Below are 16483 nucleotides of genomic sequence, written 5' to 3'. Positions count from 1 at the left end.
ATTCATATGTCAGATTTTCTTTGTTTTAGTTGTTGCATGAGGTTCCCTTTGCAGGAACTTGTTTTTATAGTGGCAGAATGAATTATTCATTATTCACCAATAGAATAGAATAGAATAAATCTTTAATGTCCACCAAGGTGGACATTTTTCTTAGGCTCACCAGCCATACAAGACAAAAAAACATACAGACAACATCTCAGACATAATACCATCAGAAGGTAGTCTTGCTCATCAGATCCACAGACCATGCACTCAGCGTGCATGCTGACGCAGAGTTCATAGAATGTGTGTTGCCTAACACCAGAGGCCATTAGCTCACTAACTTTGCCCAGAAGGTGGCACTTGGTTAACCTCTCTCCCGCCCCTTCACTCACTCCTTCATGCACTTACTCAAACACATGCACACACACACACACACACACACACACACACACACACACACACACTCGCCCACCCCCACCACACACACGCACACACAACCCACTTGCCCACCCCCACACACATGCACATGCACGCACGCACAACACCACACACACACACACAACCCACAACACACACACACACACACACACACACACACAACCCACACACACCCACACCACACACACACAACACACACACACACACACACACACCACACACACGCACACACACACGCACATATATATATGCTATCGCACGCACACTTTCAGCTCCAGGCTGCCAAGGCGCTGGTGAACGACAGCGCTGCCATGTGTTGTACTTTATTACACCTGGAACTCTGGGTCTCATGCATTTTTAATCGAGGTAATTTGCACAGGCACTGCGTGTGTCGGTGTATACTCCGTCAGTGAGACTGTCTTAGCCCTTATCTACATTCCCCTCTCACACTGCAATTGCTCTTCTGAGGACATACAGTATAAACCACAGACCTTGGTACAGGAGATTACTCTACGATATTGTTATTATCACACACAGTGATCTGAGAGAAAAAAAGAGACGTACAAAACAGCTTAATCCATTGCACAAGTCCCACCATCCACCGTTGGCTTTGGCTTTCACTCCATCTTCAAGAGGAATTGTTGAAAAGAAAAAGATTTTGCTACCTATGTATCTACTTGGAGCTAGTGAGTTATAGTTCTTTAAAAGGTCCATTTTTCATAGTACAAATTTTGTTCTAATAAAAATGTATCTACAGTCGTAAAGTAATATACAGTTCATGCAGGAGTGAACGCATGATAGTGGGCTTGAGGAATGGCTGCCCATGTGGCATGCTGCAGTGTCCTATCCAAGCCCCATAAAAATGAGGGACTCATTGTCATGCAAAAAGTTTCTCTGTAATGTTATTATTCCTATTTAGCAGTAATCTTCCCCACAGCAATAGTTTATTGCCAATGTTTTGGTTGATATATTTTATCAGGCTACCTACTGTTGCGAAAAACAGCTGTGTGCCTACAGTATCTAAGTGCTCATTTCTGTATTTTTATTCATTTTTGTATGCCACATTTTTAACACAGCCAAATGATTTTCATTAATAACAAATTTAATATTATTATCTATTCCAACACGTACTTTAATACATCTTCAGTGCTATTGGGTCAGAAACAATTCTCTCCTTTAAAGCCCCAGTTAACTCTATCCATTATCATTTAAGTAGTAGTGGTTTGCATTCCAATGAGGGACAATGTGTTTGTCCTATGTTATTCATATGGATAGTATACACCAATCAGAGACCTAACTAAAACGCAATGCAACGGTTTACATGTAGCTCGTGAGTAAAAGTTTAAAAAGCCAGAATCTTTTCTGACAGAAGCAGCTGAAGTGTGATATACATTCTACTATTTTTTAACAAAATTATGCATTTCTTTTCGATAAAGTTGGCGTTAGAGCCCTTGCCATACCTGACAGGTTTATTCTTCACATCTGGATCCCTGGCAGTGATGGTGCCAACCAGCGCTCCTACTTTGGCATCCTCTTGCACTTCCATGATAGTGCCCTCTACTGGTTGAAAGATGGGTGGCTCGTCTACGTCGGACACGCTGACCTGGACAATGGTCTGGTCTCGGAAAGAACCCAGTTTCAAGAAACGAGGGTCAACGTGCTTATTTACTGCCTCCACCACGACATTGTGTGTGCGCTTGGTCTCAAAGTCCAGCGGCTGAAAGAACAACAAGATTCTGTTTAAGAGCGGTTTCAATCCAAAATAAGCCATTTAAAGTGACACTATGCTCAATACTGACACTGATGGCCAATACTAATGAATGAGAATAAACTGTTCCAGACTCAATTCCAACTATCAATGGGAGCACTTAGCCAATGCATCAGTGTCCATGTATCCAATGCTTTTGCTCATCTGAACGTATCCGTTTGCAACTGTGTGAGATTTACATCACCGAGGATGTACAGCACGATGTATACTGGTGAATTTCAGGCAAATGCGTCCGTGGTTTCTCATAGGAACTTACGTAAATGGTTGATGAAGATAAAAAAACAGATGAGTATGTATTTAAAATGTATCAAAGTAAAATTGAAGGCTTTCACGAGAACACCTATAGTACACGTTCTGTTCAGGTTTTCAACAGCTGCCCCAACACATAAGGGCTAAGAATCCGCAGTTAACACCGCCATTTTTTAAACCAAAACACCGGCATGGCTAGTGCACCTGGCAATTCCGACAACACAACAACCGCTGAAGCCAGTGTATATGCATATTTGAAGGTGTGTTATCAATAAATCAGTTCAGATGACCTAATTCATGTAGTTTGGGAAGTGGGCATTGACAATGATTGGGAAGGATGCTTGCACTGAAAAAAAGAATAGCTCGGAGTAGTCATTTAAAAAACTGCACGCATCACTTCTTCTTTGAGTCTGTCTTGTCGGCAGTACATGCTAACCACTAGGTCATCACCAGTGAGAGATAGAATGATTAAGACGCATTGCCCCATTGTTGACAATCCACTGAGCCAAATCACTGCTGCTGAATGAATCTTGCATGTTCATTCTGCCATTCTGTGTATTTCAATGAATATATACTACTAATACAGTAGCATTCTGCATTTAGTTTCAAGGTGAATAAAGGAGCACGGCACTGACCGTACCTGTTAAACCCCAGTGGGAAACCAATGATCATCAGTCCGCAAAGACCAATCATCTCTCTTTGTCCATCTCCTCAGCATGCATTGAGTTTCTCTGTCTGAACAGGGCCTAGGAGCTGTTCAGCTTATTGACTTGAAAGATTAAGCTGCTGGGAACACAAGAACCCTTAAGAGGTTTTGTTGACTGCTAACCAGCAGGCCCAGTCACTTGTTGATTTCTATCCAACAGAATCTAAATCACTTTTCATTCGATTCTGCCAGAGATGGACGGGACTGCTGTGTGTGGCAAGGAAGCGTGAAATATTATTAAAAAAAACAAAATATCGATTGCATTGCATACCGGGGAATGATATCTACTCTAATTTTGAGTCAAGCTTTTCCAGCACAAATAAGCCATCTCTTGATTCTCATTTACAATAAAAATTGTCTTAATACATTGGTAGCAAGGTGAAAAAATAGCTGTGAGTTAGCTCATTTAGCTCGTTAGTATCATGCTGTGGAGGAAAGAGAGCAATCAACATTGTGATTGCAATGAAAGGTGTGTATTGATCTTTAGTTTTTTTTTAAAGTCAAACTTTATTGTTTTTGTATGTTTCTTTGCCTCTTTACCAGTACAAAATAACATTAGCTTAACAGGCAATAATACCAGCAGTGCAGCAATTCTTCAAGTTAACTGTACCTTCTTGATGGAGACAACAGCTTCCTGTGTCTCTACATCAGTAGTGACCTTGAAAAGTTCGTCTTCCTCTTTGATCAGATAGCTCATGTCTGTGTTCTCGCCCATGTCTGCATCCGTGGCAATGACGCGTCCAACTGGTGTCCCCACAGCTGCCCCCTCTGACACAGAAAACTGGTACATCTCTGGTGTATGGAGTAGGTGGCCGGAGGTGGAAATCGTATTGACGGATAAAACAAGGAGACGTAGGTTTAGCAAAGCAACAGAAGGATGAAGTGACAAAAAAAAACAGAGTAGGTGTAAAAAGAACACCAGAGACAAAGAAGGATGAGGGACAAAAGTAATGGAGAAGAAGAGGAAAAACACCAGTGGAGGAAAGCTGAGGAATGATAGATGGATGGCTGTAGGTGAAAAAAAGGAGGGTGGAAAGTGAGAATATCAGTAGGAGAGATGGATCGGGAGCAGAAACAGAAAAGTGGGAGGAAGAAGGGATGAGAGTGTAACAGAGATAAAGAAGCTAAAGAGAGGAAGAAAAAGGTAATGGAAAAATAATGTTCGGATGGGATTATAATGAAAGAACAAGTAGACTTCAGGCAATCATTGTAGTGTGATTATTGCATTCAAGAAAAGGAGTGTAGAAAATAATCTCCTTTGTCCATACAAAAATTTGTTTCCCCCATTTGCACACATGACAGTGTTGTGTTAGCATTACATTAACACTAGCCCTACTTATTCACCTTATTTAATTATTAAAACTAATTATAGATTATTAATTATTAGAACATATCACACTTTCAATATAACCCTGTTACAATATTATGCTTATACTATTATGATAATAACAGTATTAGTATAAAGTAGTAATAGCACATATATTAAATGATGTGAATGTACATTGTGAGTTTTGTTTTTGATATTGATACAATCTGAAATCAGAAGGTCTACTTCAAATGACAGAAGAGAATGAAGAAAATGTTTAAGATCTGCCAGAGTTCATTTAGATTATGATAAAAAGATAAAAGTAAGAAAATAAAACTGTGCTTTTTCCCAAGAGGGAAAATAATGTGAAAACATCAAAGTCCTTACATATAAAGCATGCCATCTTCCTCTGCATCTTATTTATGAAGCTACTTTCCAAACTCTATCTATTCCCATACCTTACAGTGGATATACTATAATCCTGCAGGGTTTATCCCTCTGACTGGGTAAATATGATTTACTGAGATGAAAAAGGGATTTATACAGAAATAAGAAAAGGTGTGTGGAGACATATCAAATACAATCAACTGGGCTGTCAGATGCTGTTCCCCCAGCTGTAACAAAAGTAATAGAGGTATGGTTTAACTCCAAAAAGGGTGGGTTGGAATAAAGAGGGGAGGGAATAAAGAGTTGAAAGGAAAGCAAGACAGGAAAATACTATATAATTAAAAAAAATCAGTCAGTTAAATCGTACTTCTGTTGGTGTAATAGGTAAACAAATGTAAACCAGACTCCTTAGCTGTGAAGAATAGGGCTTTCTTTTAAGTGAATTAAGGTGTGGTGTCGTGCAGTGAGACAGATTTTAGCTACATGTTTTACTTCTACCTGTTGTGCATATTGCGTGCACTAAAAAGACATTTAGCCCAAAAGCCCCCTCACAATTAAACTCATAACATTTCAATGCAGGAACAATCAGATGTATTGATTTTGTCCTCTCTTGAGCCTCGCTTCAAAAGAATGATCAAATGTGCGGTGGAGTGTATCAGTTCTCCGCATTTGATAGACTACTTTGTTATGGGCTGCAGATTTGATCAGCCCTTACATTTAAGGTGGTTGATTTTCAGTATGGTCGCTCATGCTGCCAGTGTTTATTGGTGTCAGCGGCCTGCATGTTGCAAACTATATTGTGTGTCCTTTATCATCTTCTCAGTGTTTCTATGTCTTGGCTTTAACTTTCCTCATTACTTTCCTCCCTCTCTTAACTCTCACTTCTGTCTTTTAAATTCTCAGACTTTTTTCTCCCTCTCCTCATGCGTCTCTCCATCTCCTTCTCTGCCTAAAATCATGTTAAATCATGTGTGGGAGACACTCACTCTGTGGGAAGCGTGGCGGGTTGTCATTAACGTCTGTGATCACTATGGTCACCGTGGTGGAGCCGGAGAGACCGCCCAGTTGTCCTGCCATGTCTGTTGCCTTGACAACCAACTCATACCGATCCTGTGTCTCACGGTCCAAATCTGCCACTGCGGTCATGATGATCCCTAATGATTGAGGGATGGAGGGGAGATTGAAGGATGGAGACAGAAAGCGAGAGAGAGAGAGAGAGAGAGAGAGAGAGAGAGAGAGAGAGAGAGAGAGAGAGAGAGTGGGGAATAGTAAGTGAGGCCAATGGAATGGTTATTAGCAGGTAGCACTTATGCAACAACCAACTATATTTCCCTTCTCAGTCAGAATATCAACTTCTGCTAAGTACTGTATTATGGAGACACAAGTGTAACGCATTCTATATTTTACCTCATTTGACTCGCTGGATGGAAGAGATTGTGTAATATTTACGCCTCTACTCATACACCATTTTTTGGCTCAGCTGTATTAAAATGAATAATATATAGGGGCAGAATGAAGGCATGCCTCAGCCACATTGAATAGCATCACAAGTCCTCCATGGTAGGGAAGGCTGCACTCAACTTTCAGAAGTGCATTTCCAAAGAGACATAAATAAAGTGGTATAATGTACAGCGTGAGCTAGAAGATGCACAGAGAGAAGCCAAACTAAATGCAACGGCTTAATTTACTCTGGAGTGTACATTCTGTAACTTTTTTACAGAGTTAGTGGTCAGTTAAAAACAGAGTCCTAATAGTCTTCCAATTTAAAGAACTTTTTTTGTTTAAATCCAAAAGGGGAATTCATAACATTCAAGTAAAGATAAGCAGAACAAAAAAGAACTGACAAACCATTGTGAAAACAAATGGTCAGCTGGACCAAATGCAGACAACCTGACCATTGTGGAAAGGTTGTGTTGGATGTGACCCTGCACCATAATGTCTCATCATTATTAGGGTGAGAGTATGTGACATCCTCTTCATGGAGATTATATAAAAAACTATATTTAGTTACTTAAGTAGCCAGTACTGTGGTCTCTCTTTTTATGCTTTACCTGTCTTAAAAACTAGCACATAGTCCTTCTTGATTTAATAGAGACATTCTACGTGTTGGCCCAGCAGCAGCAGCATCAGTAGCCAGCTGGTTTACTGTGCAGTAGTAATATATTTCCACTTTACCCCTTGAGATTTTACACATCAGAAATGTATTGATGCATTTCCTGGGCTTGGTGTGCTGTCTCCCTCCCAAAGGTTTGCATTGTGCTAGGTACACAACTCACTGATTCCAGTCACATTTTTGCCCAGGGCCATGTTCTATGAGTAGCCAAAATACAGTGCATGCAGCATTGGAGTTAAGGAGGGAGACAGATGACATGCTCCTCTTTCATCCACCAAAGGCCAGAGGGAATGCATCTAAATTAGGGATGTCACAAGTAAAGCCCCAAACCGCAGCTAGTGTGCCGCACCATTGCTCTAACATCATGGTAGAGACTATATGTATATGATTCTTCATGGTCCGTATTCATCAATACAGTCAGTAAAGTCTATGGGGTCCATATTCCGATGCATATCACGCAGCCTTAACATTAACCAATTTAACTGAGTAATAGGGCTGTGTACAGCAGCCTCAGTATGCTAATGCATTACATTAATACGAAATAAATGATGCTGCTCCAATATTTTCTTTACATCAATTGCATTTCTGTTGTCATCTCACTAGGCAATTGAAATCTAATTCTACTGTGTATCTACGAAACTACCTGTCCCTTCAATATAGGTCTTGCTCGCCTGCTATAAGAATTGAAAATAAGTAGTTTAGCCAGGCTAAGGTGTCAGCTTGCCATTTACATCTGTTAGATTGGCATTTCCTCTGCCGCTATGTGGGTCAGCAACCAATGATCTGTACATATTTCTGCAAGACATTTGTTATAAACCATTGAAGTTGATATCAAAAACAGTTTTCTGAAGCATGTAGGTTTACATTTTTTTTGACTGTTGTTAAATTATAACACTAATAGAATAATATATAATAGATTAGGTTGTGTGTTTTGGGTAGGTACTGTTTTTTTAAATAGTTTGGGGTTTTCTTTGTAGCAATGAGATCATGATCTACATTCAGCTCAAACAGGGAAATGTCCTTATATACTATACAATGTGTGGTTCTGTTCTTTTAAAATCACACCTTGGACACAGATACTTAATAAACACCTACAGACCATCCAGCATGGCCAAGGCGACAGCAAAATCGCAGTGATATGCTGTTCAATGTGCGTCATAGGGGAGTGAGAGTGATATTAATGAGGTAGATTTCACAGCTGCTTTGTCTCCTCTTCATATTGACCTTTTTGACATGCACCTATATTCTGGCCGGTCTGCCTACGAAATGGGTAAAGGAGGTTGGGTGGAATGGGGCTTCTTAGACAGAAGCTGGAATTAACCATCCAGTCTCCTGGCTAGTCCCACCAAGGCAGAGCCATTTATCATCCATGCGCCCAGACTGACCAAATCAAAGTGCTAGAGACCAAAAAAAGGAATCATTAAAACTCTAGTGCTTTTCCCCCAGGGGGGGCATTCAAAGACAACGCTGAGGCTAAGCTACTCCTAAAAGACTGTGGGTCACTCCTATAAGCCCCAGACCAGTAGAAGAATACAGAATGTTTCATTATATAGATAGGTGTGATTTATCATTTGGTAACTCTGGATCTGGTTGAAATATAATCAATGATTCTGATATAATGGTAGGTGATTAGTTAGACACGTGATATTCTTTCATCCTTTGCACTAGTAGGCCCATCACTAAACTTTTAGGCTTTACTATGCTGAACACCCAGTGCATTTGACTTAGTGGACACCATCAAAGTCTAAAAAGACTCAATAAATAGGCAGTGACGATGCAATATATGTGTAATTAGCATTTTGTTACTTTACTTTGAATGCCCATGTAATATGTCCAATGTTTATGCCGACTTACTGTACATAAGAATGTGGAGCCAAGTCATTTATGCCAAATGGTATTTTGAGTGTTTTCTAAAAGGAGCAAGCAGTTATTGGCTAAAACTTTACAAAGTTGCTTGTTTTTGCCACGGAGTTTGATTGATCTCGGAATTGTGGTGTCTGGGCTTTCAATTGATTCAGCTTTTGTAGAAAAAAGAGGGAGCACAAGAAAGTCGTATAAGAAAAAAAAAATAGCAGGAGTAGGTAGAGATTTGTGGCTTTTATCATTCTTACCTGTGTGTTTGTCAACAGTAAAAATCTTTTCTTCATCCAATACGCTGTACACCACTCTGGCACTGCTACCGTATGTAGGGTCGTCAGCATCTGATGCAGTAACCTTCATAACGGACGTTCCTGTTGAAAAAGAGACGTGTCAGAAAAGAGAATAAAAGCATTTGAACTTCTTAATGATGATGTTTTTTAAGGTTGTGGGCTTGGAAATACATCATACCAATAAGGGGTACTCACAACTATAGTAAAAGTAATGCACATGTCAGTTTGTGCACACACCTGTGTGTGCTTTTATGCGTACAACTCTGTGAACATACTTGGAAGAAAGAGAGATCAATGCATCTGGGTAACACTGCACCAGTTAGCTATTACATCTCTATGCACAAAATTTTTTGAAACACATTGTTTATGTTTCAAATAACCTTTTCACTACACCGATGTTTTGCCTCTTACAGGCACCAAAAATGCGCTCAGAGATGAAAGGAAACATGGAGTCATGAAGTCAACATTATATCTTCAAAGACTGTTAGAAGCTCAAGAAATCTACAACAAACAATTACTCATGATTACCATCACTTAGGCACAGAGAACAGAGGCATTTCCACATGAGGCCTTAAAATTTGGATTTGTGTAGAAAAAGTCATTATTTCCAACTCAGTGTAGTATATTTGTTAGCAGTGTGCAAACACAAGCCTCTGGCAGCAAATAGGCTGGCACACCTCTCCATTTAGTCACACATTTCAGTTGAAGCTTGGCCTAAAGCCTATACAACTTTAAGAATCTTAATTTTTAGGTTAAGACACCGTATACTTGCCTTTTAGCGAGTGAGCACATTGTTTTCGTTCTATAAATAATTTCACATACAGGAAAAGGAAAATAAAAAAGGGAGACATTACTGGGTGCCATATAGGGCCTCAAGGACAAGGATTGGCTCTTTGTCTCCATCCCTCTGGCCAATGCAATGGGTAATTACTGACAGCTGGTGTGTCCACCAAAGGTCACCGCTGTAGCCTCTCTCAGAGCCCTGTCATGCTACTGTCCAGCCACATAATGGCCTTATGCTAATGATGCTAATTAGCGGGAAGTGTCAGAGCACTGTTTGTTTCCTGTCATCCAATAGCGCTCCTAAGGGGGAAAGAGAGAGGGAGAGGCCAGTGGATTGTCATTAACGTCACCCGGCCATTAAATCAGACAGCTCAGCATTACTATGCTGTTGGTGTCACCTATAGCACTCTTTTGTTCCTCCTGTATGTAGAGTGGAGCTGGCTGGTTACCATGCCGACATAGAGCCAGCATATGATGCAGCCCTCTACCTAGTCTAAGGTGAAACAAACGAGGGTGTGCTATGTTGCAGCTATTTTGCACTACGTGGCAATGTGACAAATTAGCGCAAAGGTGAATTATCCCAAGAAACAATTGGTGTAAAATAGATGGATAAGCATTTCTCTGGCATGTGCAAAACCAAAGAATTAATAATTCTGGCACTATCAACAACCCTGTGTGGGTCTCAGTTAAATCTTGATGTATTGTTGCTCCCAGTGGATTCAAAGCATTGCATATTAACTAGGTTGCAATGAGTTTTAAATTCATATTCTGCACCGTACCATAGGGTCATTATACAATCCAAATATACCAAAGTGCATTCTACCCTTATCCTTAGAAGATCAATATATGCTGCATTTAATTGGGGGATAAGTGAACTATCATTCTTATCTTATGGAAAACATGAGGCTGTATCGGTATTTTCATTACTGACAGCAAGCAGGGGTTTGCTAATTCTAACTACTTGGTTGTCCAAACCGCTGTGGGTCCAACAAAACCATTTTTCGTTCATTGGATTAATCCCTTATCTTAATTTTCCCCAGGTAACAATCCGTTTGATGCTCAGCTGTTTCTGTTACTGGCTGGCAGCAACGTCAGATAACTTGGAAGAACTATATAAATGCAAATGTTTCTTTATTGTGTTTATATTAAAAAGAGAAGTGAAGCAGTGAGTTTGGCACTTGGGTTCTTATTAAAGCTCTGGCTTGTATTTGTGTTTTCAGTAGGAGAAGTCATTACTTACATCTGTTGCTGTGGTTGGCGTTCCACTTAGACAGATTCTACTGTTGATGGACTTGTGGGAATTCAATACAAATTATTGACTGTCTCAGATTCGAATGTAATGCATATTGCAGTAATAGAAGAAGTATGTCTAATGGAGAGCAGGTCCAGATATTCATTAACTTAAGAGTTGTTTTTCTCTCACCAACTACAACTTCAATCACAAATTGCTCTCAGATGAGACAGCATGCAATGTAGCAATGATCATTTTAATTACCAAAATATACATTTTTTTTCTCTTTATTCCCCCTCATGGGGACATTTTTTTGGGGCTGTATCTTTGGTTTGGTTATACAACAAAACTTCCTTATTCTCTAAATATCCATGTAATAAGAATAAAATAAAAAAATGTAATTGAATGACACGGTCAATGATACCTTGTGTTATTGCTTCAGCTTTTTTATGCTTCAAATACATTTTTGATATTCTCTACTTGCTGTGTGTTTGGTACACCCTGACATCATGGGTTTGGTGACCAAGCAATTAAGTGATTTCAAAAGTGCAACTGTCAACCAGAAGAGATCCGTATATCAATACTTTTAGCTTGGTGTCATGTAACTCTTTAAACACAATTTAAACATGTAAATGTGTACAAGCACATGTGTATTTTGTGTATATGTACATAAACATATCTATACAAAATATCCACATGTTTATGCTTGGTAGTCTTTGTTTTTAGCCGTATGTTTAATTCTGTGTATGTACTTTAAGAGCAAGAAAAAGCTGGAGTCAAACTCCTTGTATGAGTTCACACGTATTTGGCCATTAAAGCTGAGTCTGATTCTAAAACCTATGCGGCCTCTGTAATTTTGTTTTTTTGAGTTAACTTGCGTCACATGTTGAACAAGTGAAGATTTAGTCACCTCACTTACTCAAGCTTTCACAGCTTGCACACATATGCATTGTTGGTCTCACCATCAAAGCAATATTAAAATAGAAAAGTCAGCGAGGTGTTAATTTTCATATGCAAATTTTCAAATGTAACACCACCAATTTGCAGTATAATAATCAGATGGTATGACAGCACATTTGAATTTTGCTTTTCCCCTAGCATTCGCCAAAGCATTCATGAGAGCAACACTGTTTAGCAATGTTTCTCACGGCTGTGCAACAGTAATGAGGGTATGGCTTTGTTATTCATTTAATCCTCTGAATGGCAGCTTTTTATTTAACATTATTTACCACTTCTATTTAATTGTTAATATTTATATAATGATATTGTAATAATATGATAACTAACTCTTTAAGCCACTTTAAATCCCACCAAGTATGTGAGATTAACAGCTAATTAAGTAAAGTAGATACCCTCTGAATTAGAAGCTTTGACATCACTGCTTCATGAATTAGTCTGTTTCTTACTGGGCACGTCACTGAGGCATTTATTTCAAACACCATGCATGCAGTCTATTTGAATTCTAATGTACTGCAAAAAAACACATCCCTGGCTTTGTTTATGTAACACACACAAGGATGCGGCCAACATAACTCATTTTTTGTCTTTGAAGGGGGGGAAATGGGGAGGATTGCAGAAAACACCTTTTAGGGCAATACAGGAGATACATGATCAAATGTATAAGATATATTGTTTTTCTTCTACATACGGATGTTTTATATTTAAGAGTGCTATATTGTATAAAGATTTTAGAAGTTTGGAAATGTTAAGCCTTTAAAAATTTAAACCCATGTCCTTTGTGGGAATCGTGGGACTTGCTTCTTACTTTTTCACAACCATATTCTATACTGAAAATTATAAAGGAAGAGTCAGACATAGATGTTCTGTCTTGCACGTACAATATGTATAACCGGTTAAAATCACCAAAAACAACTTTAATATCACATTTCTTAAAAATGAATTATATAATGTAAAGGTACTGTACTGTACTTCATGTGGAAAACACTAACCTGACTGATATGTGCCGGGCCTTGGCTGCAGGACTAGTGATACTAATGACTCTTTCCAAGACAAGCCCGGGCTCTGTGGATTCAATTCTTCCTCAATTTATGTTGTTATAGTAACTAGAGAAATAGGTGAAATAAGCACTTAACGTGCAAACTTAGCAAATTTAGCATCCATCCTCGTCAGCTACAGCCTGTCCCAAAAAATGAAAACACCACACATACCTTACTAAACGCCAGGTCTTTGGCAGGAAAATCATTTTTAATCATGATTTTATTATTAGCACAATCTAGATTTTATGTTTTTAACTGAAACCTGGTTAGACCATAATAACAGTCTGCTGTTCTCGAGTCAGCTCCCCCTAACTTCAGTTTTATGACGAAAATAGAGTAATAGAAAGGAGGTGGAGTCGCCATTTGTTTAATGATCATTCCATTGTACGCAAAATGTTATGGAAATTTTGTTCTTTTGAATTAGTGCTCTCACTAAAAGTCTCCCCCTCAGCAATTTCTCTAATATCTACAGGCCACCTAAAATATTGTGCAACTTCATTATGACTTCACTGAACTGCTGTCTATAATCTGTATTAACTTTGATTGTGTAATCATTGCGGAGATTTAACATATCATTTGGCAACCCCCAGGACAGGGGACCAAAGAATTTGTGTTGTTTTGAGAACTATGGACTGACTCAGCATGTGACAGAGCCCACTCACATAAGGGGCACACTCTGGACTTGATTGTCTCCAAGGGTTTGAACATTTCCAGTTTTGGTGACTGACTCTTCTCCTCTGATCATTCCTGTGTTTTCTTTAACGGCACTATCTCTGTGCCCAAAAGTGTCCAAACAAGAAAATCAGAAAACGGTATATCACTGAAAACACCAGTGAAACATTTATTCAGCTTTTCTCCTACACACCCGCCCTCTCCTCTCAGTCACTGAGCTTGTAGATAATTTCAACTGTAAATTACAAATGTTATGATGCCATTGCTCCCACTAAGGTCAAGTTGTCTCTGGTAAGAAAAGATCTCGATGAGAGAAATGTCAACGGTGGAGAACAAAAAGAGAGTGTAAAAAGCTGAACGAAGGTGGCGAAAAAACAATCTCCTGCTCCATTATAACACCTAAAAGAGAGACTTCGCATTTATAATTGGAACTGAGGAATGCAAGGCGGTCCTTTTTCTCGATATATCTCTAGAACAATAATAATCCCGTGCTTTTTGCCACTGTCGATAGGTTAACAAACCCTCTAGTACCAGTAGCATCTGAACTTTATCTACCAAGGCCTGCAATGACTTTGCATCCTTCTTCAAAGACAAAATTCAGAAGATTAGAACAACAGTCAGTGCCTCCAATCAAGTACAGGATATGTGTTGTCACAGTGTCAGCAAAACTAGTTCCAATATGACAGAATTTCATATAATCAACCATAAAACCTGGAGACATTATCAACATCTGAAATCCTCCTCCAGTGGCCTTGATATTCTACCAACGGGTGTTTTCAAAATGTTTCGACTTGTTTGGCTCTGATTTTCTAGATTGTGAACACGTCTCTTCTTTCAGGTATCTTTCCACAGACCCTGAAAACTGCAGTAATCAAGCCTCTTTTAAAAAAGAACAATCTAGACACATCAATAATGAGCAACTATAGGCCGATATCAAACCTTCCGTTTTTAAGTAAAATCATTGAAAAAGTGTTTTTTCTACAACTTAGCCATTTCCTGTCACTAAACAACAGTTTTGATACCTTTCAGTCGGGTTTCCGACCACAACAAAGCACTGAGACGGCTCTTGTCAAAGTTTTTAATGACATCCACCTTAACACAGATAGTGGCAAAATTTCAATCTTACTATTACTTGATCTCAGTGCTGCATTTGACACGGTCGACCACGACATATTACTAAACCGATTGGAAAACTGGGTAGGACTTTCTGGCTCAGTACTAAACTGGCTTGAATCCTACTTACAGAATAGGGATTACTTTGTGTCAATAGGTAATGATACATCTGAGCATACAAATATGACGTGTGGAGTTCCCCAAGGCTCGATTCTGGGGCCTCTTCTGTTTAACATCTACATGCTCCCAATGGCCCAGATTATGGAGAACAACAAAATAAGTTACCATAGTTATGCGAATTTACAATTTACAAAAAATTTACATAACCTTATCGCCAGGGGACTATAGTCCTACAAAAACTACAAGTGCATCAAACAAATTAACAGCTGGATGTCCAGAATTTTCTGAAATTAAATGAAGGAAAAACTGAGGTGGTTGTTTTGGAGCAAAAGAGGACGATTAAAAGTCTGCGCTCAGCTTCAAACAACAATGTTAAAAACAACAGACAAAGCCAAATCTGGTGTAGTCATGGACTCAGACCTGAATTTTAACAGCCACATTAAGACAATTACAAGTCAGCTACTATCACCTAAAGAATGTCAAGAGTTAAAGGACTTATGTGTCAACCGGACTGGAAAAACTGGTCCATGCTTTCATCTTCAGTAGACTTCACTACTGTAACGGGGTCTTTACAGGTCTCCCTAAAAAAATCATCAGACAGCTGCAGCTGATTCAGAATGCTGCTGCTCGAGTCCTCACAGACCAGAGACTGGATACACATCACTCCAGTCTGTAAGTTCTTTACACGGGTTCCTGTGTCTCAAAGAATTGATTTCAAAGTACTCTTGCTAGTTTATAAATCACTAACGGTTTAGGTCCAAACATTTCTGATCTGCTACTACACTATGAACCACCCAGACCTCTCAGGTCATCTGGGACAGTCTACTTTCTGTCCCCAGTCAGAACTAACAGGTGAAGCAGCTATCAGTTTCTATGCTCCTCATATCTGGAATAAACTCCCAGACCTGCTACTCTCAGTTCTTTTAATCAAGGCTGAAGACCTTTCTTTTGATGCTGCCTTTCTTTAAATGACTGCTCTTTCTTTAAATTTCTTATGCTGCACTGTAACTTTTATCTGTGTTTTATGTGTCTATTTTTAACTGTCTATTCATGTGTTTTACCGGTTTTTATGCTTATGATTTTAACTGTTTTACTTGTGTTTTATCTGTTTAACTGATTTTGTGTAAAGCACTTTGAATTGCCTGGTTGCTGAAATTTGCTATACAAATAAACTGCCTTGCCTAACCTGATGTCCCAACAAGGGAAATGTGTAAAATACAAATCAACCAATAACATTACAACACACGTAACAGCCAGAGTCATTCCGAAATAATAACATAAGGTTATTTTGCAAAGAACATTTAGGCAGTGTCCAGTCCCCTTGAAGGATAATGTAAAAAAATAATCAGATGCAAACTACCTCATGGACCAGCTCTGGTGAAACGGAGTAAAGAATAGAGTTGTATTTGGGTGACGATGGCTATATAGTTAGATTATGCACAAGTTTGTTTAATGGTACAACACAGGC

General features: G+C 39.1%; 1 protein-coding gene across 3 annotated transcripts in view; it reads right to left on the bottom strand.

Annotated features, from left to right (window-relative positions):
- The window catches only part of cdh22 (cadherin 22), a 187087-nt gene that overhangs the window by 44176 nt on the left and 126428 nt on the right, over nt 1-16483 (bottom strand). For all 3 annotated transcript variants that reach the window (XM_032513322.1, XM_032513321.1, XM_032513323.1), the window contains 4 exons: nt 9061-9180; nt 5823-5990; nt 3754-3935; nt 1881-2137 (listed from right to left, as the gene is read on the bottom strand). In XM_032513322.1, coding sequence (XP_032369213.1) covers nt 1881-2137; nt 3754-3935; nt 5823-5990; nt 9061-9180 — 727 coding nt within the window. The remainder of the gene's footprint in view (nt 1-1880; nt 2138-3753; nt 3936-5822; nt 5991-9060; nt 9181-16483) is intronic.

Source organism: Etheostoma spectabile, chromosome 4 (assembly GCF_008692095.1).
Source record: "Etheostoma spectabile isolate EspeVRDwgs_2016 chromosome 4, UIUC_Espe_1.0, whole genome shotgun sequence".
Taxonomy (NCBI): Eukaryota; Metazoa; Chordata; class Actinopteri; order Perciformes; family Percidae; genus Etheostoma; species Etheostoma spectabile.
This window is presented reverse-complemented; position numbering and strand designations above follow the sequence as displayed.